The following is a 25,587-nucleotide window of genomic DNA, read 5'->3' as shown; positions in this document are numbered from 1 at the left end:
TTAACCATTCCTGCGTTCTTTCCTGATCAACATGACACATGTTCTTCCAGAAGTTTTCTATACTTTCAACTACATTTATGCATTTCCCACATTTCTTGCCTTCTCATTTGGTCCTTCACCTTATATTCTTTCTTTTGTTTATTTGCGCATTCAGTTGCTGCCTGATTTTTATATACATCTGGTTTGATTTCCATTCCTGCTTGATGCCGATATGCTTCTGCTAGATTAAGTGGAGAAATCATCTTAGATTTATTCTCCACATGTTTCAAAACTTTCACTACATTTGGGTCTTGTGAGGCCAGCAGATATATGTGGAATCCCATGATTGCAGATCTATACGTGTAATCATTTTCAAGGAGGCCCATCCCTCCTTCGGAACAAGGAATATGTAATCTTGTTATGCACTGATTTTTATAAATCATTTGGTGAGCATGAAGCATCCTTCTTGTTTTCCTCTCTAATCTATCCAACATGTTTTGGGCCAGTCAATTACTCCAAAACTGTAAGTTAGGACAGGAAGAGCAAATTTAGTTTATAGCTTGGATTTTTCTTCCTAGATGTCCACGCTGTTTTCAGTATTAATTTAATTCTTCTAAATTATTTCTTAAGTTTTATTTGCATTTGTTCATGTTTCATTGTTGATCCTTCAATTCCCAAATATTTATATACGCCCTCTTGCTCAAGTTCTTTTATATCACTTTCTTGTCCCAAACTGATGTTTTCCTGGTGCTGCAATTTTCCTGCTTTAAAGGTTGTTTTGCATATTTATCAAGACCAAATAACATTCTTATATCATCTGAAAAAGGTTTGACAACCTGCAGTTGTGCTTTCATTTCCTCATCTGATAAGCTACAAGTGTTTTCACTTTGTTGTTTTCTAGTAGTCAAATTATAGCCATGGCCTACGCTGTTAAGTAAACAGCTTAATGGGTTAATGGCAAGGCAGAAAAGCAGCGGTGATAGGGTGTCACCCTGGAATATCTCCCTTTGAATATTTATCCCTGGGATAGTAGGTTGGTACTAGGCTATCAGCCCTAGGGCCTGTACAAACCTAGCCACAACAATTCCCTGGCTATTTCTTCCCACACTATTTACTTCCCAGGACCCCTGTCTAGCAGGGCGACTGAAGTGATCCCCGGGGTGAATTTTCTTTCTCCCATCCAATTGTCAAGATTCCTTTTGAAGAGGGCCAAAGAGGCACTCTGCTTGACATGTATGGGCAGTCTGTTCCAGAGTCTGGAGAGTCTCTGGGTCAGGAACATATCCCTCCAGCATGTTTTGTTTATTGTGATGACAAGGTTTAGATCCCTGGAGCGTGTGGCTCTGGGGGATGGGGATTTCTTTAAGTGTAGCATGTCCAACAGCTCTGGGTTTGACATGGCCTTGTATGTTAAGCAGAGTTCGCCTCTGAGTAGACGATATGCCACAGAGTATAGCTGGAGTTTTTTAAGGCAGTCAGCGTAGGGCATCTGCTTTAGTCCTGTGATTCTTTTAGTGAGGCATTTCTGTGGCCTTTCCAGTTGTTGCAGATGTCTTTAGAGGTACATACCAAATGGGGCATTGTATTCTATAATGGGTCTAATGAGGGATGAGTACAGTGGGACAATGACCTCCTTTTTTCTGGATGAAAAGCCCTTAGAGATGAGGTGTGCCACACAGAAGGATTTCCTGACTGTTGTGGCGATGGGGTTATAGAAGGTGAGACCACTGTCCACCTGTCCCTAAGTCTCTTATCACACTTTCGGTGTTTAGTGTACTGCCACCTATGTGGTAATTCATGGGTACATGTTTTTTTCCCAAAGGGGATAACTATACATTTCTTGGCATTGAGCTTGAGCCCATGGCTCTGGCACCAAACATCTGTTTCTGTAAGGCCCTTTTGCAGAGTATCCATATCACTTGTGGATTCAATAATGGCTCCCAGTTAGCAATCATCTGCAAACTTTGTTAGCCAGAGTCCATTAGTGTTGGCCTGCACTTCAGAAAAGTAGATGCCAAACAAGAGGGGTCCCAGGACTGAACCCTGAGGTACTCCACTTATCTGGAGCTGGATTTGTAGTCGGCTACTTTTACAGTGTGTGTTCTGTCAGTAAGCCAGTTGGCAACCCATTGGGTGATGTAGGGATTAATGCCCAGCTTAGTAAGCTTATCTATGATTCCAGAGTGGGGGGTGGTGTCAAAGGCCTTGGCGAGGTCTAGATAGGCTGTGTGGACCACCTTACCCTCATCCACAGCTCTGGAGACTGATTCGAAGAAGTCAGTCAGGTTCAGGAGACAAGATTGGCCCTTCACGAACCCATACTGGGTGGTGTCCAGTGTTTGAAGTTTGCCAATGTCTTTGTTTATAAGTTCCATGATAATACGCTCCATGGCCTTGCAGATCAGGCTCGTCAGACTGATGGGATGATAGTTACTGGGATCCAAGGTGGATCCTCCCTTGTGGAGTGGGACAACTGTAGCTGTGCACCACTCAGCAGGCACGAAGCCTAAGGTGAGGCTATGATTAAACATGACACTTAGGTGAGGTGCCAGTTCATTTTGTAGTTCATGTAGTACACAGCCCGGGATGTCATCTGGTCCCATGGATGCTGTATTCTTAGCTTTGGAGAGTGCGTTTTTTACCTGTGTGGCCGTTATTACCGGAATTTGGCAATCTTCCAGTATTGAAATGGGCCGTTTAGGGGGTGAGAGGGGGGTGAAGTTGGCACTGAATCGATCTGCCAGGATATTGGGATCAGTATATTTAATGCCATTCTGTTGTAGCTCAGAGCAGACCTGAGCATTGCCATTTAGATTCTTGACATAGCTATAGAATGCCTTGTGGTTGTCTTTGGAATCTTTGGCAATTTTATTTTCATAACTAGCTTTGGAAGATTTTATGAGGGATCTCAGCTTCTTACTGAGGCTGGTAAGGGAGTTTTTTGCATCCTGTGATTTTCCTCTTTTCTGCAACAGTTTCTTCCTTCTGTTGTATAGTTTGTTTATGGCAGGGGACCACCAGATTGGCTTCCTTTTCTTTAAGAGAGCATCTTGGTTCTATTTGGGATGGCACGATTCATGCAAGAGTATATGTGCTCCTACAGTGCCTTAGTGTAGGATTCAGCAGTCGATCTTTCAGTTCCCGTCTGCACGGGTGTCATGAAGTTTGTCACTTCTGACTTGAGTAGCATGAAGTTGGCTTTGGAGAAGTTTTTTATGGAGGTTTCCTTAATGGGGGGTGGGGGTGGGATGTGGATGTTAAGGGTGATTAGGTTATGGTCAGACCTGACCAATGAGGGGTGACCATAGTTGTGGAGCAGCGATTTCCCATGTTGCTAATGACCAGGTCTAGGATATTGGAGCCCCTGATGGGGGCTATGGATTAGTTGATCCAGGGCTTTGGAATTTATGAATTCCAAGAACCGTTGTGCAACGGTGTTGGTACACGAGTAGTTTTCCCAGTTAATGGCAAGGTAGTTAAAATCCCTCGGTATTAGGATGTTTGGTTCTATCTTAATATTTTCCAGTATGTTTAGAAAGGTGTAGTGAGAATCTTTAGGCATGGCGGGGGATCTGTAGCAAGCTACAATTTGGATTGCAGTCTTACCTAGTGTTAGTTGCACCTGGAGAATTTCAGACGCATTGTGTTGGGCAACTAGCCTGGTGGTGTGAATATCCTTGGTGAATATGGACACTCCTCCACCTTGTTTCGGTACTGGTTTGGTGGCCGATAAGTGTGGTAAGAGTTGTAGCCTGGTATTGCAGGGGTGCTCTCTGGAGCCTTGAACCAGTTCTCAGTTACTGCACAGATACTGATGTTTTCCATTTTTAGGAGTGCCTCAAGAGAGTGCATTTTGAGGTTTAGACTTCTAGCATTGAGTAGCATTACCTTCAAATTTTGCATGTTTGTACCTGTTACGGTGGTGGTTTTGTCCTTTGAACTTTGCCTTAAAAAGGCACTATAAGGGTGGCAAGAGCCTTAGCCAGTAACCTGAATACCAGGGGCGACAGATGCAGACCATCTCTGGCAAAGCATTGGGTTCTGTCGATCATGTCGTCCCAGGCAGGCAGATACTGGATCCCCTTTGAATGACACCAGAAGCTTAACCAATTGTTGAAGTCAGTCATTTTGTCCTTATACTATGGTATCATTCTGGACGAAGGCAGGATGCTACTCAGGGCTAGGGTCATACCTGCCTGGGCCACATGATCCGAGAGCTCTTCCATGTGTCTTTTCATGTAGTCCAGGGAGGTACGTCTCAAGTTATTCACTCTAACATGGACAATGACAGAATCATATTTATACTTGTTGTGGAGTGACTTGAGTGCGTGCATTATGTGGTGGATCCTGGCACCCGACAGGCAGCTGACTGTAATTTTCGCCTTGTTCAACCTGGTGAGTGGGGCATCAGTGTGCCTGACTATAGAGTCACCTATGACTAAAGTGTTAGGTACATTGTCTTGCCTTAGGGGCTGTTGCTGGGTGGCACACTGGTGTTGAGAGCTATGTGACACTTTGGTTGTGACTGGTGTTTGTTTGTGTTTCAGCTTCAGAGGTCCTTGTGAATAATTTGTCTTTTATCATGGCTTAATTGCAAAGTGGTCTGCCACTGTTTCATGGTCACTGTAATGTAGTCGATCACTGTATGGTGTATCATACATTTTTAAGCGCTCTTATCCATGAATGTGGGATACTATCAAGTGCTTTTTTGTAGTCAGTCCATGCCATACTTAGATTCTTCCCCTTTTTACAGTTCTCTACTATGACTTTAACAACAAATGATCCACGTGACTTTCTTTTATAGACCTTTTGTTCTACTGCCATAACTGAGTTTTCTTCTAAATGACTATAAACTCTGTCGGCATCAATTCCAGTGTATAGTTTATACGTCATTAGAAGGCAAGTTTTTGGCCTATAATTTTTAGGGTAGCTTGCAGGTTCACTCTTAAGTAGTAGCATTGTTTTTCCTGTTAGCCAGGTTGGTGTCTGTGTAGAGTGCGCATATAAATAGTTCTTACTCATGGCTAAATCTTTGTGCAAAGATGTTAATACTTTTAACCAAAAGTTAGGTACTGCATCTGGGCCTGGGGTTTTCCATTTAGAGGCTTTTCTAAACTTTGTTTCAATCTCTCTGGCTGTTACTTCATCCCATTTCATATCCTGTACCTTTAAACTTCTTTTTTCTATCCATTTAGCATCTCTATTATGTTCCACAGGATCTTCATAGATACTTCTCCAAAATGTATCTATTTCTTCTTTTTTTGGCAGTCTTTCAATTACTTTTACCTTGTTTCTTAATTCTCTATAAAACATTTTTGGGTCATCAATAAATTGCTTATTTTTGGGTGGCCGCAGTGGTGCAGTAGTTAGCGTTGCCACCTCACAGCAGGAGGTTCTCCGGTTCGATTCTCGGCTGGGGTGCCTTCTGTGTGGAGTCTGCATGTCCTCCCTGTCGTCGCATGGGTTTCTTCCGGGTGCTCCTGTTTCCTCCCACATCCCAAAGACATGCTGTAGGTGGATTGGACACTCTAAAGTGGCCCTAGGTGTGAATGTGTGCATGTGTGTGCCTTTTGTGGAAGGTTGGGCGCCGGGCTAGCAACTTGACACCGTAAAACTCCACTGCCAATCATGAGCGGACAGGTGATCCGCTGTGGCGACCCCTAACCGGGAAAAAGCCAAAAGAAGAAGAAGAAGAATAAATTGGTTATTTTTGTACTTTTCCTTTATATTTACTTGCCTATCTTCTAAGTTTTTCCGCCTGTGCTGAAATTTTTAGTTTTTTATTTGCGATTGTGCATGATGGATCCTGGTCTGTTTTAATACTGCACATTGCTTTTATCACATCTATCTTTCTTAGTATTTTTGTTGATCCGTTCCCTCTTCTATACTCTCCTAACAGTGACACTTCTTGTCTTAATTGCTTTATAGTTTTTTCTATTCAATACTTCCATGATGGTATTCGATTTTTCTTCCTTCCTTTCCCCTCACTACCCTGTGTTTTTGTCGTAGAACTTTTATCAGTTATTATACAATGACCCCTCATTAATATTCCAAAATGGGCACGCTGATTGGCCAGCGTGACTGTTGTAAATCCCACAGTATACCAATGAAAAAAAGGTCCGATCGCCCGGACTTTTTCTGTTGGTATAAAGTGCTCAAAAAATTGTTTTAACAAATAAAAAAAAAAGAAAAAAACTGAGCAACGGAGACTTTCTTTTCTCTGTTGCTTCCTTTTCAAAGCATTGGTGTACTGGGTATGCGTGGGACGCAAGTCCCATACGCATGCTCAGTACATCAAAACAAGGAAGCAGTGTACCACAACCAGCGGAAGAACAGTAATGCACCTTTGTACAAATCATTATTTAAGAAAGTAAGTATTTTTTGTTAAATAATGTCATTATATAATAGCAATAACCAACTCCGTGGTTGTGGTATGTTGAAGATTTGCCCACGGTTGGCTTTTATTAATCACTCGGGCTTCGCCTCATGATTAAACCACACCAGACATCGGTAAATCTTCAATATACTACACCACATTGTCAGTTATTGCTTAATTAATTTAGCTGCACAGTAATATATCTTTACTTCTGCTATATCTCATGGATCTCTATGGACAGTCCTAATTACTATGTTCATTTGTGTTCTGACTTTTTGGATTTTATTGACCTTCTGCAGTCTATTTCTTTCATTGATCTTAATATATCTATGTCTATTAAATCAACCAACTCTTCTCTTAGCTGATTTTCTTCCAAACTGTGGACACTTCCCTTGTTTTCCATTTCCTGTGGGCATTCTTTTGAAAGTTCTATAGCATTTTCATATGGCAAATTCTCTTCAGTTTCATTCTATGCCATCCATTGCCCTGTCATGTGGTAACTCTCTGGCCTATCACTCCTCAACATTGACTGCATCAGAGTTTCCACAGTTTCCTGTTCCTTCCCTTGCTGTCTAGCTTCAAGTGAAGGTTTATACTGGTTTCCTGTGGAAGACTCTAAAATATCTTCATATGGCACCTGACCAATTGCTTCCTATTCCACTGGTTTCCCCTTAATTTGGATATCCATTGCTCTATCCTGTTGTGGTACTGTCTGAATTAGATTTTCTACACTGAATCCTTCACTTTGCAGGTGCTCCATAACTTCAGTTTCTATTTCTTTAATTTCTCCATTACTAATCTCCTTTTCCTCCGTCGTCTTATTTTTTGTATTGTAAAATTTTCCATGTCTGGATTCCTTTGTTTGTATTTCTCTTCAAATATCTTTGGTGCTGCTCTTTTTGTATTGGTTAGTTTTAAGCACTCTTTCTCCTTTGCGTAAATATTATACCGTATTAAATATTTTTCTTTCCCATGTCCATATTTCTTCTTCAGATGTCTCCTGATCTTCCTGCTTCTCCTTAATTTGGGGACTCACTCCATCATGCTGTGATGTAACCTGTGTTAGACCTTCTACACCGAATCCTTCACTTCGCAGGCACTCCATAACTTCAACTTCTATTTTTTAACTTCTACACTCCTAATCTTCTTTTCTACGTTCCTTCTCTGTGACATTAGTTTTTTAGTGCGTAATGTTCCATATCTGGATGCCTTTGCCTGTATTTCTCTCTGAATATCTTTGGGGCTGCCTTTATATTGATTAATTTGGCTTTCTTCTTTGCATAAATATTGCATCATATCAAATATGTCTTTCTTTCCTATACTTTTCAAATATCTCTAGGTTTTGTTGTTTATATTTTTTCATTTCCTCAGATGCTTCTTTTTCCAAACAGATCAATGTTTCTTGATCTATGTAGTGTTTTTCATAAATCTGTTTTATTAATGAACACACATTTTCATTTGAAGCTTCTGACAGTTTTTCCTGTGGAAGTATTTTTCTTTCCTCTAATTTTTCTCTTAATCATTTTGTATATCTTGTGTCTGGAAATTCTGGGATTTTTTTGCATAATAGTAACAATACATTTATTTTATTTATTTATTTTACATTTGTTGACCAGGATAGTCCGACTGGATGCATGGCCATTTTCAGCAGAGGCCCGGGGAGAAAAGCTCCAAGGGTAAGCAGATACAGCATTACATAATACCAGCATTACATATTACAAACGGACTATTTACAGTGATTACATAAGTAAGCAAGTTAAACAAGTTCCACAGGCTAGAGTTAATCCCGAGCGTAAATCAGGATTAAATGAAATTACACAGTAAGCTGGTTAACAGATTTATACACATTCTAGAGAGAGTTAGCCAGGCTTCATACGTTGACATAGCCAGTTAAGTGCCAAATGTTGTTTGAGTCTAGTTTTAAATTGACGTATGGTAGAAAGTAAGGTAATATCAGCTGGAAGAGAGTTCCAGGGTCTACTTACAGAGTTTGCAAAGAGAGAGTCACCAGCTGTGTTATTAATTTTGCTAGTCTGAATTAGTAGTTTGTTAGGGGATCAAAGCGGTCTAGGATTGTTATAGGGGGTGATAATATTTTTAAGTGCAGGAGTATTGTCCGGATTATAGAGGATTTTATAGGCCGTAATCAGTTGGTTATACTGGATTAGGCTGTGTAGTACAAGTCACCCAAGCTGATTTAGATTGATGCAATGATGTGTCTTAAAGGGCAGCCTGGTGGCAAACCTGGCAATGTGGTTGTAGCAGATTGAGAGTTTGTTAAGGACAGTCTTGTTTAAATTCAAGAATAGAGGGAATGCATACAGAAGGGTTGAAAGAAGGTGAGAGCGAGCTATGGCAATTTTAGCTGGAGGGGTTAGGAAGGCTTTTATTCTGTAAAGTGACCCTAGTTTTTTATTGATGGTTTTGATAGTTTGGTTAACATGTAGGCTGAATTTTACATTATTATCTAGGATGACACCTAATAGTTTTGTAGAGGGGTCAGGGGAGATTATTGTGCCATCATTTGAATTTATGGTAAAGGTGAAAGCTGTAGACCTACGTGTTGGTAAAAATAACAGCATTTTAGTTTTTTTGGGATTTGGGATCAGACGACATTTAGAAAGCCAGTTTTCTATTGTATTAAAGGTGGTCTGGGTAGCTGACCATAACTCTACTGGAGATGTGGCTGAGCAGATCAGCATATTGGACACAGCTGACTTTTGGGATGACAGTATAAAGGTCGTTAATGAAGATGGATAACAGCAAAGGCCCTAGTATAGAGCCTTGTGGTACTCCAAAGGTGTTAGGTAGAAGATTAGAGAGTTTGTTCTGCCAGAGGACAGCCTGCTGTCGACCATTCAGGTAGGATTGAAACCATTGAAGGGCTCTAGTATCTAGACAGAATGTTTGCAGGGTGTGGATTAAAAGTTGGTGATCAACCATATCGAATGCCTTGGAAAGATCCAAGAAGAGGGATGAAGATATATACTTATTGTTGCGATTTATGGTGTTGGTAAAGGCTAGGAGGGATGAATTAGTGCTGTGATGTGGATGGAAGCCATGCTGAGTGTCTGCCATAAGGTGATTCTGGATTAGGTGGTGCATGAGTTGTCTATGAATACATTTTTCCATAATCTTTGCAAGTGGAGAGAGTATAATTATTGGTTTGTAATTGGAGAATTCAGAAGAGCTGCCTCCTTTGTGAAGTGGAATTACATAGGATATTTTCCAGATGGTGGGAATTTTAGCTTCTACTATGGTTCGATTGATTAGTATTAAGATGGGGTAAGCAATAGCATCAGCTGATTTTTGTAGGTACTCGGCAGGGAGTTGATCAGCAGAAAGTGTAGTGGGTTTTCATTTTTTGATCAAGGTATGGATAAGTGAAGTGGCAACTGGTTGGAAGCTGAACGCGAGTAGGTTTCTAGGGGTGGTACTTTCAGGACAAGAGGAGCTAGGAGGTAGTTGGCTAGCTAGGGCTTGAATTGTCTCAGTAAAGAATCTGCTAAAATTGTCAAACATCTTCAAGGGTTTTATCAATAGTAGCAGCAGGGATTGGGGTTGAAGTTTGTCCAGGATGTAGTAGATTATTTAAACCTGCCCAAAACTTCTGAGGGTTATTTTGATTTACTGTCTGTAAATTACAGTAGTATTGTTTTTTGTCTTGTAAAATGGATTTTTTAGTTTCGTTCCTGGATTGCCTGTATTTAATGTGATCTTGGGGGTCTTTAGAAGAACGCCATAAAGCCCATGCTTTGTTTCTAAGGGTCATTTTGAGTTTAGACTCTTTAGAAAGCCATGGCACAGTTTTTGCCTTTGTTCTCTTTGAACGAACAGGTGCATGCAAATCAAGGATCTCAAGGAATTTGTTGTTAAAGTATGCTACTGCTTCCTCTAAGGGGAGGTGTTTTAGAATAGACCAATTACATGAGTTTAGTTCTTGTTGGAATTTGGCAGGGTCAAAGTTTTTATTGTTTCTAACCTTTCTGAGTAAGGGTTGTTGGGAATTAATGGCTTTGTGCTTGATTACGTATGTGAGAAGGTGATCGCTTAGGCCATCAGGGAGGGTGCCAGAGGTGTACAATTGGGGATGACTGAGTACCCAGTCAAGTATGCTTTCTGGTTGGGTTTACCTATTCTGGTAGGGGTGGATATGATTTGTGTAAATGCATGCAGGTTAATATGGGTGGTTGGGGATTCTGAGGAACAGGTGCCCCAGTCTATGTTAAAATCTCCAAGTAGTAGGGTTTCTTGGGGGTAGTGACATGATAGCCAGTGCAGGATATTTTCCAGTGTAGATGTATTGTTACCTGGGGCAATGTACATACAGATGATATTAATGCATGTATTTTTATTAAGTTGCAATTTGGTGGCAAGAATCTCTGAGTTATTAATCTGAGGTGGTTGTATTACATCTATGGTGACATTCAACTCAGATTTATAGAGTACAGCTACCCCACCCCCTTCCTGGAAGCACGATCCAGCCTGTGTATGTTGTACCCAGGTGGTAACACTTCATTGTCTGTAGTGTTAGGTTTTAACCAGGTTTCAGATAAACAGAGAATATCAAGGGAGTGGACATCCAGAAGTGCATGCAATTCATGTACCTTGTTATTAATGCTTCTAATATTGAGATGACAAGCTAGGAGAGAGTTAGTTGGCCTATTAATTGTAGGTTTGTAGCTTAGATTGCAAGTAGAGGGGGTATGTGTATCTGAAGTGGGTGGGCCAGGGTTGGGGTGAATATCACCACCAAGTATTAGGTTAAGTTTATATTTAGTGATGAACTTCAGGAATTTTTTTATTAGTTTGTGGTAGTGTTTGGATCTAGAGCTTATGTGCCTGGGGTTGAGATGTTGATAGACTGAACAAGATGTTGGATAGGACCTGGTACTGTAAGTATGATTTGATGGTGGGAGGATTTACAGCTGGGGTGATAGTATGGCCTTTGAGGACCTGAAATCCCATGAGAAACTGGTTTTCATACAAGGTAAGGAGGTATGGTAAAGAGGACTGTATCATTATTTGTGATTCAGCTAGTGAGTTAAGGAGCTGTTTTACCTGGTGATGAAACACCAGAAGATAGAGTGGTGAGGTAAAGGTACCGGAAGGGGGATGGGAGAATGCCAGATGAAAGCTAATAGGTGCTATTAAAATGTAGGTAGAAGAATGGGGGTGGGAGGAATTATCCCAGATGAAAGCAGATAGGATCTAGAAAGTGGGGGAGTGGCTATAGTACTTTAAATTTAGAGGTATTGGGGCGAGAGGAAATTGGGGTTATGGAGGGGAGCGATGAGAGCCTGAGCATAGCGAGGGCGAACGTAGCGGGGCTATTGGAATTTACAAGGTTTCCTAAGGTGTCCTAAAGCTATAAGGTAAATATTATAGCTCTTAATGTAAGAGTCAGTTTACTTACAATACAGGGGAAGGAGGTAAACACTCAAGTAGAAAAAAGAGCCCTATGGCTGACCAAAATGGTGACCTGCTTAATTACACAGCACTGTAAGTGAAAGCTTAACAAATGCTTTTTGTGCAACCTACTTGTGGAGTTTGCTTTTTAAATGCTGAGAGAAACTGATTTTGTTGTGGTGACCAATTGCAGTCCTGTAGACTCCGTTTTGTAGGGAACTGTAGAGTTCAACTAGGAAAAGAGAAAAGCAGAGATTCTAGGGTAAACATGAAGGCAACAACAGGCAGTTATTTTATAATAATACATTCAGAAAGGTCTGAGGGTGGGGGGGTAAAGTAGCACATTTCAGAATGAACGAAGATTTATAGCTAAGAAACCTAAGCAAGAGAGCAATGCAGTAAATAAACACAGACTTTAAAGATATACCAGAAAAACTAAATCAATTGTACGACTGGAAAATTGCCAGTAAAGCACTTCAGGTATAGCTAGCCCAAGTTATTCAGGTCATAAAAGCACTTCTTCAATGTGTGTGTGCAATTTAAACATTAAAAACACATGCAGCAAGTAGGAGCTCTGATTATACACTTTCTGTAGGTACAGGTTCAGTTTAAACACAAATATTACCACAGAAATTCAGTAAAGTCACTAGCTACTTATAGAGCCTCTGCAAAAAAATAGAGCAGTCTGTGCAGAATCAGAATTTAGCAGCAGGTCATTCAGTTACACAAAAAACAGTAAAAGATCCATACAATGAAGAAACTTACACTAAGTCACACCAGGTCAGCCAAGGGGGGAAGAGAGAGGGAAATCCTAAGCACCTAGATTTGAAAATGATGCCTGTATTGAATTGTAGTAGTTTAACCTGTTTGAGTAATGAGGGGGATGGGGGAAAAGAGAAGGCAGTAGGAGTGGTTACATGGAATACCCTGATTGACTCAAGACACCACACCAGAGGTAAGTTGAATGTAAGGGCCTAAAATCTGCACTCAGCACTTTAATGTTATTTGCACTCAGCACTTTAATTTTAATGTTACTTGCACTCAGCACTGTAATTTCATTTATGTTTAGCAGGAAAGACAGCCCAACAGTATACAATGTTGGGAATTTTTACAAGGGTTACATGTTCATATGTCAGGCTATTGCAGTTTACAAGGTTTCCTAAGGTGTCCTAAAGCTATAAGGTAAGTATTATAGCTCTTAATATAAGAGTCAGTTTACTTAAGTTACAGGGGAAGGAGGCAAACACTCAAGTAGAAAAAAGTGCCCTATGGCTGACCAAAATGGTGACCTGCTTAATTACACAGCACTGTAAGTGAAAGCTTAACAAATGCTTTTTGTGTGCAACCTACTCTGCTTAAATGCTGAGAGAAACTGATTGTGTTATGGTGACCAATTGCAGTCCTGTAAACTCCGTTTTGTAGGTAAATCTGGAGTTCAAACTAAGCCACACCAGGTCAGCCAATGGGGGAAGAGAGAGGGAAATCCTAAGCACCTAGATTTAAATAATTTCTTTCTTATCCTCAATAGTCCACTTTATTGTCTTTATGGCTGTTCTTTGGCCTATCATGTTTTGTGATTTTGTGTGGACTACTACTGCTCTCTACAACAGGGGGGGCGTCCTCCCTCTGGGCCTGGCTTAGCCCCATTGTAGGAATGTTTCTGCATTTTGAAGATTCTACACTGTCATCTTTTCCAGTCTGGCACCAGTGTACGTACCAGGATTGGGCACTTTTTTATCCTGGGTTTTGTGCATCCAGGTCTCTTTTTTTTTTAATTTTTAACCTACTCCTGTCCATGATACATGCTATATAAATGTAGTCTATATATTATAGTGTCGTCTTGGTGAGATTTTGTGAAAAGAAACAGGGTCCACCTCGTGAAGGTACGCACCAAGACTTGAGGATGAATTTAATTTCAGCAATAATACTCCCCTTTATCTGCTGACTAATCATATCTCCATTCAGACCCCACTGTGCAAATGATACAGCGCATTTGGAGACATCTGCCCTATACATTCATTCTGCTTCCTTTGCTAACAGTGTATTTTCACAGACAGAAAAAAAACCCAGAGGTGAAGGTATATTGACTGCTGCTTGTTGGTTCGGTCAAATTTAGTTTCCAATGCTTCAGCAGTTGTGTGAAGGGTGCAGGAATTCAAAAGACAAATACATAACGCATTTGGTAACAGCCTGGTATGGCCCACTGGACACGTGTCTGTTTTCAGTAGTAGACCAGGAGTACTGTCTGGTGAAATAACTTGGCAGAGTCACATAGAAGACAAATGAAGGATGAGGTAATCAAACCCTGGGCAACAGAAAGCAGCTCTTTAATGATTGTAGCCCAAACACTGCATTTCACACCTGTGTGCCTGCAAAACCATTAAATTAAAAATGTAGTCATAGTTAAAATATTAGGTTTAAACTTGTAGACTTCAAGCTGTCCAATTTATTCATAGCTTTAATAGTAAATACACTGTCGATATTAAGGAAACCATGGATCACATCCTGACAACATGGCTTATATGAAGATGATACTGTTGAGTACAGTCAATTTCCTTCCTTTACACCATAACTTTTGTGGTTCATGGGTAGTTACTACGCTTGCAGTCCAGGGGACCAATGAGGAGCCTATCCCAAATTTCCAGTTGCCCCAAAGCACTGCCTGGCTAAGTGACTTTGTTCAATGGCAGGGCATAAACATGGCACATAATCAGAGATCTGACAAATTAGAGATAGATAAGGGCGGACTACTTTAAATCAATTAAAAAGCTAATAAAATGACTGAATTGATGAAAGACCACCCCAGACCCACTACCATACTGTGTAGGTATGGGTGTTCCCTTCCTAACTGACAGCAGTAGGGGATGTGGCCACACTCTCACTTTTAATAGCAGTTGTTACATATGTTAAATTGGTGACGACACCATGCTTATATTAGAATATCAAACATGCAAACTCCTGCTCACACGACTCAACATGCTGTGTAGGAACCTAGAGATTATTATATATTTGTAAAACGTTAATATATAGAAAAACTAAATCTACAATGCAGTCAAATATTTTAACTGCTTAGGGGAAAGTTAATGTTTACAAGTCAAAAACACTAATTAACTAACAAATACAGGACACTGTAATGTCACTGAGCAGTTCAAATAGTTGACTGTACTTCAAGTGATTTCAGCAAAGCCAAAGCTGCATTTCCTGTGATTTAATTTTAGTGTACATTGAAGTGCATTGAAAAATATTTTCAAATTTCTTGTACTTTATATATACTACTATCCCAAAGTATGTTGAACATTTGGTAATAGATTAAGCAACCTTCTGTTCTAACTTCTGCTGAGTGATGTACTAAAGAAAACAACAATTAATAGCAGTTTTGCAGTTGGATAAGGCTTTTGCTTCCTGTAACTAAGGTACAGAATTTGATTCTGTGTGACTCAGAGCAAATCCCTTAACTAGACACTGCTTTGTATGTGGGCAATTTTTAGAAACACACACACATGCGCACGCACGTCATGAGTGTAGGTAGGGTGGAGTAAAAGGAGCAACTGCCATGGGCACAGAGTGTTGAAGGGGTACATGATCAACCGATCTCAATCACTCATTAATGCAATACTGTCTTTTTAAAAGCCAGTATTGCATTTGTGCTCACACCTGAGTGCTGCAGCACTCAGTGTGAGGTTTAAACTCTAGCAAACTGTTTGCATTGTTTCATTAACTACAACCTGTATACTGTAGTTACGGTTTAAAGTGAAAAAGATTTTTTTTAAAACTAAAACCATGAGTGCTATAGCAAAAAAAAAAAAAAAAAAAAAAATCTGTAGATTTGGTTAAGTGGTGTACATCTCTCTGCAGGCTTTAAACTGTAGCATCTGGCCACTACATTTGTAGCAAGCAAGTTGATACACTATAAAGTAAAAAAATATATATTTTTTTCTATTGTTTTAGTAAAATTTAAGGAAGGAAGGTAGGGTTAGGGCACAGAAACTGGATGTAAATGGCTGGGGTAGGAGAGAGTTTGGGGTGTGTTGTGTATTGGTTGGTTTGCCAGTAGGAGTGAATTTTTTTTTTTTGCTCTTCACTTGAAAAGCTGGGCAGTGTGTGTGGATTGAGCAGAGGCTACAGGAAGCATTATGCATCTTGCAAGTTTTGCAGATGCTGTTTTTTTTGCTCTTCTACTTGAAAAGCACTATGCAAGAACACTATTTCATGGGACCTACTTAACTGAATCAACTACTTGAAACACTATGCAAGAACACTCGTCCAGCTACCTACTTAACTGAATCAACTACTTGAAACACTATGCAAGAACACTCGTCCTGCTACCCACTTAACTGAATCAACTACTTGAAACACTGTGCAAGAACACTCGTCCAGCTACCTACTTAACTGAATCATCTACTTGAAACACTATGCAAGAATACTCGTCCAGCTACCTACTTAACTGAATCATCTACTTGAAACACTATGCAAGAACACTTGTCCACCTACCTACTTAACTGAATCAACTACTTGAAACACTATGCAAGAGCACTCGTCCAGCTACCTACTTAACTGAATCAACTACTTGAAACTTCAGCAAGGTGTCTTTATTCCTTCCACAGGGAGGGCATCAAAAGGTTTAGCAGGGGACTTGTCCTTACTTTTCCTGAAGCTGGAGCTTTACAGAGTTTGATACAAAAGTTATGAGTTATGGGCACTTACTCTGATGATGGACTTTTAGAGCTTCAGGGTTATGATGCACAATGCCTCCATCCATACTTCTCAACCTCTTAGAAGAAGACATCTAGACAAAGCCAAAAGTAATGGGGCAATGTCCCAAAATTAGGGAACTGAGTTTATGTACTGCTGTCACAAACATCGTTGTTATAATGACAGGTTTTGCATTAACATGCATTTCTTTAAGAATATGAAGTCTGAACCTCAAATTTATTTAATTATTTAGTGATGTGAATCCTGAATGATATGTCCGAAAAAACACAAAAAAACCCCACCAAAAATATAAGACAAAAATCTGGATGTTCTCCAAAATTCTGGACATTTGAGAGGCTTACATGCCTCCATTCCCTTACTGTCTACTTATTCTACAACCGGAGGATTTTGCCATTGTATTACTGCCAATTATTAGCGGACCGGAGTTCTGCTGTGGCGACCCCTTACCGGGAAAAGCCGAAAGACAAACAACAACAATAGCAACATTATAGGGCATCAGGGCAGTATTTAGTAACCTGGGAAAGTTTAATGAGCTGGGCAGTCCTGACATCAGCAGCATCAGTTGTCTTTTCTGCTTACAGCTCTGGCAGTAATATTAGTACCTAAAACTTGTATATGCAGGCATTATGTGCCTTGCAGTTTTGTATTGGTCTTAAAATTACAAAAGTATTCCTCACTTATGTGATGTGACTATGAAATGTTATTTTCACAGCCTGTGAATAATGGCACAGTATTTGAAGACTGAATGTTAAAATGCATATAACATGATGAAATATTTTATATTTTTTTGCAGTATAGACCCATACTTTTAGTTGCTGCCTTAAGTGTTATGAAGTAGTAACATAGTGGTGTCATTTGTTTAAATCAACAGGAAAGCATGCATGCCTATGCTGCAAATGTTTATACTACAGTTGTAGAAGAACTAATAGCAGAACCACGTCGCAGGTTTATTGCAGTGGAGCAGGAGTTCTTCCGACTCTGGTGGGATACTGTTGCTACAAATAAACAAAAGAAACAGGTAATCTGCATTTCTGTACAATTTTATTTATCTTGTTTGTTTTATCTTTAACAACTGACCATCATTTAACCCCACCTCCTTATAGATCCATTTCTTTCCACACTGGGGCAAAAGCCTGGACCTTTTGTTCCCCAGCCAAGGTGACAGTCCTAGATCCCATTTTTCTCTGGTTGGGGAGAAAACCCAGTGGCCCATTTGTTCCCTTCAGACGTGAGGGCTGGGAGCCAGACTTAGGCTATCATACTTCATGGAGTGATATCTAACCCTTCCTCACAGTGGCTGTGATGTTCATTTTAGCTGCATCCAAAGAACATGCATCATGCACACATACTAATCCTCCTGACCACGTATGTTGCTGCAACAACCCAACTCATATTGCTGCATTCCATGTCCCTAAATTCCAACAGGTGTCAGCATTTCAGCAGACCACAACACTTCCCTCCCATCAGGATGGGATAGGGGGCATCAGCTTTTTGCTCTCTCCATCTTTGTCCATCTCTTCCACATTTTTGTGCCTCTAATTGAATACTGGTTGTCTGTGAAATAGTCAAGGCTTTATCCTTATGTGGCATAGAACTGGGACATAATCTCCAGGTAGCATATATTGTATGTAAGTAAAAATACAAGACTGTGGGTTTTTCTGGAGAGGTCCTTCAAGAGGAATATGGGGCATGGTTTGCAGGTATCCCTTTGTCCCTGGACATGTATTTAGATGGATAAGTGAACTGGAATATATTTGTGTTTGTAAGCATATTGAAATATACAAATCTGCTAACATAGATTAATTCTGATGAACTGAATTTACTATTTTGCTCCATCATAAAACAATGGAGATATATATATATATATATATATATATATATATATATATATATATATATATATATATATATATATATATATATATATTTGTACTTGTGTACCAGAAATCAATCTTTGTTGTAGCAAGTGTGCTTTATGATGAACACCTGGTTAAAATAATGTGTGATTATAAAGACCTTTTAATATGTTAACTCTGTGGCTTAAGGAATTTTGACACTTGGGTGGCTTCTGAGTCAATTACTTTTTCTGCCATTTATGTTTCATTTTAAAATAGTTTCTAAAGTTAAAAAAGTAGTCTGCCTTAGGTTAGTTCAGAGTAGTATACATTGTTAGTGTGATTAATGTGCCAACATAATCTTAGCCTGCTCAGATAAAAAAATCAACCCAATTTAAACATGTAAGTGGGTCCACCATGCTACTAATGAGCTTCTCTCAACTCTCTTTCTTTATCACAAGAGCCAACTCATGTTACTGTGTGACATTCACACCAACAGTAATAGGTAGTACCAGTACTTCCTGCATTTGTCTTGGCTTTGGCTTGGATGGTGAGGCGGGAATATTGGTTATTAGGGATATATATATATATATATATATATATATATATATATATATATATATATATAGCAACAAATGTAATTTTATCTTTGATAAAAATTTTCAATTGAAATAAGTCATAGCCTCACTTTATTATGTCTCGACTTGGTAGTTGTTTGTGTGTGGTGTCTATAAATAATTACTGAAGTCCTTGCAGCAAATTTTGCTTTGCGTTTCATTTCAGGGAATTTTCTTTTTTGAGAGGGGGATGTTATTGTTTTTTGCACACACCTATTTAGATTGCACACCAGTAGTATACAACTTGTATTGGGTGGGTTGTTGTAATCCTCTGTGGGGAAGTAGTTGTTTCTATTTTTAACACATTAAATATTGCAGAATTCTGAATAGTAACTGTCTAAACCTGCATACCTACTGATCTCTTGTAGTAAATATGCATCTTTTTACATTGATCTAGTGCACGACATATTTGCTGCTTGCTTGTCAAATACCCCAGACTAATGGAAGTTACTATTGAGAAAGTAGTTATTCTGTAAAGCTACACATCTGATATTCATCGCTGTGAGGAAATAAATACTTAAATTTTCAGTAATTTCATCAGTGGGGAAAAAATAAATAGGAAATGAAAAATTGTCATTGATGGCTTCATTAATAAAAGATCACATAACAAACTGAATAGCTATCCTATAACACAGAAATGGGCAGATAATGCTGCTTGACATTTTTTGGTGATTGGACGTCACATTCTATAGAGTACTGGAAGTTAACAGCATGTCTCTTAATATGTAAATCAAGAAATATCTAGGGGATTCATTAATTTATCTATGATTATGGCTAAGCCAGCACTATTTACACTGTGTGCATGATGAGGCTCATTGCTTATTACCAATTCATGTGTCCAGGCCATTGTGCACAGTGAGCAGCTCCTTGTTGTGGCAACAGTACAGACCTGAAACCAGATCGTGTTAGAGTATCTTGTGGCATGATTAGAGTCCAAGTAGTTGAGGTAAAAATTAAATGTGCTTGAGCACCTCTGGTAGTCATACTCAGTCTGAGTGCACAGAGGGAAAAAGTACATCGACAATTTGTTGATGTAATTGCATCAATATACATGCAGAGAAATGTTCCATGAAAGAGAAAAAGTCAGTGATGGCTAATGGTATAGAGTAGAGGCTTCACTATAACAAATTAATCCACAGAGATGGTCAGGAGAGTACAAAGGGAGCTGCCCACCAAAGCAGTGCTACAAAACTCAATAAAAAAGGAGACATGAAAATATTTGAATGTAGAATAATGTGAAACGTAGGCAGGACAGGTAGGATGTAGTAAAGTAACATTATGTACTGACCTGTGCCAGTGTTGGCAAAATCAGCTTGCAAGCAGTGGACCTGTACTGTAATGTGAATATGATTAAAAAAGTGAATAGGACACACAGACAAACCAGTTAGTAAAAAAAATTACAGGAAAAGCCTAGCCAAGCTAGAGTTTTCACTGTTTAATACCTTAAACCTGCTGTAATAGAGGCCCATGGGATATATGCAAATGACCCCTTAAGGACATGGTCTTTCAACTGGCTTCTGAAGGTCCAGGACTTTTTCCTTTTTTCCATTTTAAGTCTTTATGGACAGATTTTAGGCCACCAAAACCAAATGCCTCTAGCTGTGGACATGCACGTTTCAGCCTTCTTATGACCTCATCAGCACAGCATAAGTGGACTGCTTGACTATACTGTAGAAACACAGGGTCTTTAAACCTAGCTGATGTCCATAACCATTAAGGTGTCTGCAAAAAACCCCAACTAACAACTAAACCAAAAAGTAAAAAGGTCACACAGACAAGCCAATTAATCAGTGCAAGTATACAGGTGTTTGTATAAAGCATTGCTGTAGAACTCGGCATAGTTGCCAATTCTGTCTGAGGGAAGTGGTGTAGTGAAGCTATTTATACCATCCCATAAGAGATTGTAATCTGCTTTGGAGAAGTTTTCTAGTGTAGTTGCTGCTGGGGGGGGGGGGGGGGGGGGGGTCAGGTTTGATAGTTACTTCAAATGAGACCGATTTGTGGTCAGATCTCACCAGGGAGGACCTCACAGTGGGGGTGCTACAGTGGTCTGCCATATTGGTAAGCACCAGATCCAGGATATTGGCACCCCTTGTGGGGGGTGTCAACCAGCTGGTCCAGGACATTGGAGTTAGCGAAGTTGAGGAACCTTTGGACAAGTGAGTTTGACCATGAGTAGTTTCCCAGTCAGTGGATTAGTAGTTAGTCACCCAAAGCCATGGCGTTTGGATGTATCTTGATAGACTCAAGTATATCCAAATAGGCAGAGTGGATGTACTGATTCATGGAGGGGGTCACGTAACTGGCAATGACTTGAGTTGGTGTCCTACCAACAGTTAATTGCACCTGAACTGTCTGCAGAGAATCATACTATTTAACCAAACTGGAGGTGTATTTATCTGTAATGAACATTGATACACCACCTCCTTTAGTTTTCACACCTTCAGTTTGAAGTCTGAATGTGTGGAAGGATATGCAACCGGGTATGGCTGGGATGCTCTTCACAGCCTTGAACCAGGTCTGTGTGACTGCACAAATGTCTGCATCTTCCAAGGTGAGGACAGCTTCCAGTGAGTGCAGTTTTGTACTGAGACTCTTAGTGTTTAGCAGCATAACCTTGAGGCTGTTTTTAGGTGGAGTTTTTACATTTGGAATTTTGTCCTTGAGATGTTGCCTAAAAAAGGCACTATGGGGGTTACAAATGCCTAAACCAGTAGCCAAAATCCCAGGGGTGACAGAAGAAGACAATCTCTGGCAAAGCATCGAGGTCTGTCGATCATGTCATCAGAGGCTGACAGATAGTGGAGCCCTTTAGAATGACACCAGAAGCTAAGCCAGTTATTGAAGTCGATCATTTTCTGTTTGTATTCCTAGGTGAAGATAAAATGCTGCTTAAAGCTAGGGACATACCTGCCTGAGAAACATAGTCCGAGAGCTCAGTCATATCTGTCGTCATATAGTCCGTAGAGGTACATTTCAAATCCTTCACACCAACATGGACTATGATGGAGTCTTAACAGTACCTGTTGAGAGACTTTAGTACATGTGTAATATGGTGAATCCTGGCACCTGACAGACAGCTGACTGTGACCTTTTCCTTATGTAGCCTAGTGAGAGGGACATCAGTGTATCACCTATGACTAATATGTTTGATTTTGTGTTTTGCCTGAAGGATTTGACCAGTGAGACACTGGTGTGTGAGCTGTTATGTGCAGAGTGCTTGTGTCTGTGTTAGGGAGGTCTCTGGTGTTTAGGTACGTTTCTGATGAGGACCTCCACATATGTAGGTTTGTGTGATGTGGGTTTGGGTGGAGTAGGAGGTGAGGTGTGCATATTAGCAACCTGCTCATTGTCATATGTACTGACTGGTGTGTTAGAGAGCATGGGTTCAAGGTTCTTAATATAGTTGCATCTCTCACACATTGTGTTTGTGTGGACTAGGAGTAAAGGGTTGTCTGTGAACTTGAGGCAGTTGTTATACTGCCTCAGGATGCCCATGTTGACCAAGTTGACTGGAGAAACTGTGGGAAATTATCCTTAGTGACAGGTAAATTTATATGATCAGGAAAATAGGTCACACTTAGGAGTGGCTAGTGGGTGAGGTGTATGTTGGTACCTCTGAGGCTAGGCTTAGTGCTCCACCTGACAGTAGAGCAGGGCTGCAAGAAATGTCTGGAGGATCACAAGCAAAGTGCTAAGGGAAAATTGAACAAGCAAAATGTTTGCGTCTATAACCATCAATGGTAACCAGTTCTCGATGGAGCTCTACAGGCATACAAATGCAAACTTGGAGCCTAAATAAAACATGAACATACCATTTTTAACTCAAACCAATAAGAACACTCTCTCTGAGCTGTACTGCAATCACCCTTGATTAGATGAGACCCAGACTACACTCTCCTCACACAAGGTAGCAGAAGGGCCTACGCCAACAGAGGTGGCTTGAAGATGCTCAGAAGTTACAAAACAGACCCAGAAATAGCAAACTTGGAACTGGGCAATGCAACAGCTGAACTAGTACAGTGTACAGTAAAATGTGACAAAAAATAGTTCAGAAAATTCAAACAGACAGTGGAATGAAATACAAATTAAAAGTGCAGTATAAAAGAAAAATAGACACAAGTTAGTTGGGAGCAACGGATGCCTCAGATATTTCAGTATCTCACTAAAAAGTTGGTTTTGTGCTCACGTGATACCAAACAGTCTAAATTCAGTGAGTCTGAATCCAACCTGTGGTATAAAATGCAGAAGTACTAGAAATTCAAAGTGCACAAAATCACAATCACAACAGCAGAAAGCAGTTTAAATAATGCAATTCACCAGCAATTACTAGCATAGAATGCTTGTATGCCATACTCTCCTGCTACAAGAGTTTAGACTACAAACCCTTCTAATGTAAAACAACTGATTTTGGTGCACAAGTGCTTAATCCAGAACTAAGACACTTCAGAATAACAGACACAGTAGGCCTTCAACCAGCAATTTCCAGCTAGAAGGGTGTGGGCTAGCCTCTCCTGCCACAAGAGTTCAGACCACAAATCCTCCTAATGTAAAGTAACTGGTTTGGAACATAAGTGCTTACACCAGAATAAAGATACTTAGAATAACAGGAAAAATAAGCCTTCACTAGTAATTCCCAGCTTGGAAGGGTGTAGGCTATACTCTCCTGCCACAAGATTCTAGACCATAAATATACCTAATGTAATATTATTGGTTTGGAACCCATGTGCTTAAACCAGAACAAAAACACTTAGAACAACAAGCTCAATAGGCCATCACCTAGCAATTCTGAGTGCATAAGGGCAGAGGCTACCTTCTCCTCCCACAAGAGTGTAGACCACAGACCTTCTTAATGTAAAATAACTGGCTACTAACAAGCAATAATAAATGCAGCAGAATAAATGCACTTGAACACTTTGAGGACAAGCAGTAAAAGCAAGATAAAGTAATAAAGTCGGAAGAGACACAAAAACAGTAAAAGCAGCTGAATAGTGGGTTTTTTTGTTTGTTTTAGTTAAGTAGGAAGGGAGGAAACAGAAGATAATTCAAGGTTAAAAAACTAAAGGGGTGGGCATTCCCAAATGATCTCACTGTACACAGTAGAATGAGCGGATGTGATGGGACTGGAAGGAGTATCCAATATCAAATTTATAGTAGAGCCAGGGCCAAGTTTTAAGAACATAACAATTGGGGATGTGGATGAGACAAAAAAATCGAGATTGAATCAGAACAGAAGTAAAGACAAGTAAAGATACCTTGGTACTAAACCTTAAGATATGTTCACACACAACACAGCTATTGCAGAATTCTGTTTAAAACTACAACCTAAGAGCAGCACAGGATAGTTAAATATCAATGAAACAGAGTAAAAATATATATTTATATCAGCTTTGGATTTCCAAATGACTTTAGAAGCTGTAATTCTTGTAGCCAGCCACAGGTGAAGGCAGAAAAGAGCAGAAACTTACAGAATTAATTCCTTTATACCACCAGGATGAAAGGCTTCTCTAAAGTTAAACCCTCAGAGCAATCAGACAGAAACACAAAGAGCTGTTGACCAATATTTCACACCTAAATAAAAATGGAGACTGAATCAAAACAGAAGTAAAGACAAGTAAAGAAACCTTGGAACTAAACCCTGAGATGTGTTCACAAAATACAGCTATTGCAGAATACTGTTAAAAACTACAAGCTAAGAGCAGCACAGGATTATTAGTCATCACTGAAACAGAGCAAAAAATATATACTTTCTATCAGCTTTGGATTTCCAAATGGCTTTAGAAGCACTTTATAATGTGCCACAGGTGAAGGTACAAAAGAATCAGAGTTTCTAGAGTTATAGCCAAGCAGTCCACTTATGCTGTGCTGATGAGGTCAAAAGAAGACTGAAATATGCCCACAGCTAGTGGCATTTGGCTTTGGTGGCCTAAATCTGTCCATAAAGACTTAAAAAGGAAAAAGTCATGGACATTCAGAAGCCATTTGGCTGAAACACTTGATGTTCTAAGGTCATTTGCATGGGCTTACAGGAGGTTTAAGGTATCACACAGTGAAAACTCTAGCTTGGCTAGGTTTTTATTGTAGTGTTTTTGCTAATATTATTAAAAAAGGAAAATATGATAAATTCAGGGAGTCAACTAATCTTCATTCCACTTGGCAGAATAATCTCAGTTCCCTAGCAAGGGGAGCCAAGGAATCGGTCTAAATAAAAGGTGTCATGTAACACACATATCAAGGAAATGTAGTACATCTTCTCACTAATAACAGCAAGAATAGAAAGATAGGTCTCAAGGGATTTCTACTCCATGCCTTTCTCAGTGGTATTCTTTTTAGCAATGCATTAATAAGGGAAGCCACCGAAGCAGCTGGAGTAAAAGGTGTTATAAAACGCACTTATCAGTGGAATGTAGCACATTTGCATACTACAAACTGAACATTGTAGAAACAACATACAACTCTCAGGAGAATTGAACCCGTGCCCACCCACTGCATTGACACACCAAGAAATTACTGGATACACAAAACAAGTCTTGAGTGGAAAGACTGAAAGGCTTGTCACTGTATTCTGTCTCCTATAGGTTGCTAAGGGGTGATCTGTGCCTGGCTTACAGGGCAGTCTCTGACCCAGCCCTAATGGAAATGCACATTTCTAAATCAA

The 25,587-nt window shown here is 39.8% G+C and overlaps 1 protein-coding gene across 1 annotated transcript in view; it reads left to right on the top strand.

Moving 5' to 3' along the window:
• MAN2B2 (mannosidase alpha class 2B member 2) overlaps window positions 1–25,587 on the top strand; it is a 943,157-nt gene that overhangs the window by 187,873 nt on the left and 729,697 nt on the right. The window contains exon 2 of the mRNA XM_044062827.1: window positions 17,349–17,495. Coding sequence (XP_043918762.1) covers window positions 17,349–17,495 — 147 coding nt within the window. The remainder of the gene's footprint in view (window positions 1–17,348; window positions 17,496–25,587) is intronic.

This window comes from Protopterus annectens, chromosome 2.part1 (genome assembly GCF_019279795.1).
Source record: "Protopterus annectens isolate FY-2018-M chromosome 2.part1, PAN1.0, whole genome shotgun sequence".
Lineage (NCBI taxonomy): Eukaryota > Metazoa > Chordata > Ceratodontiformes > Protopteridae > Protopterus > Protopterus annectens.
This window is presented reverse-complemented; position numbering and strand designations above follow the sequence as displayed.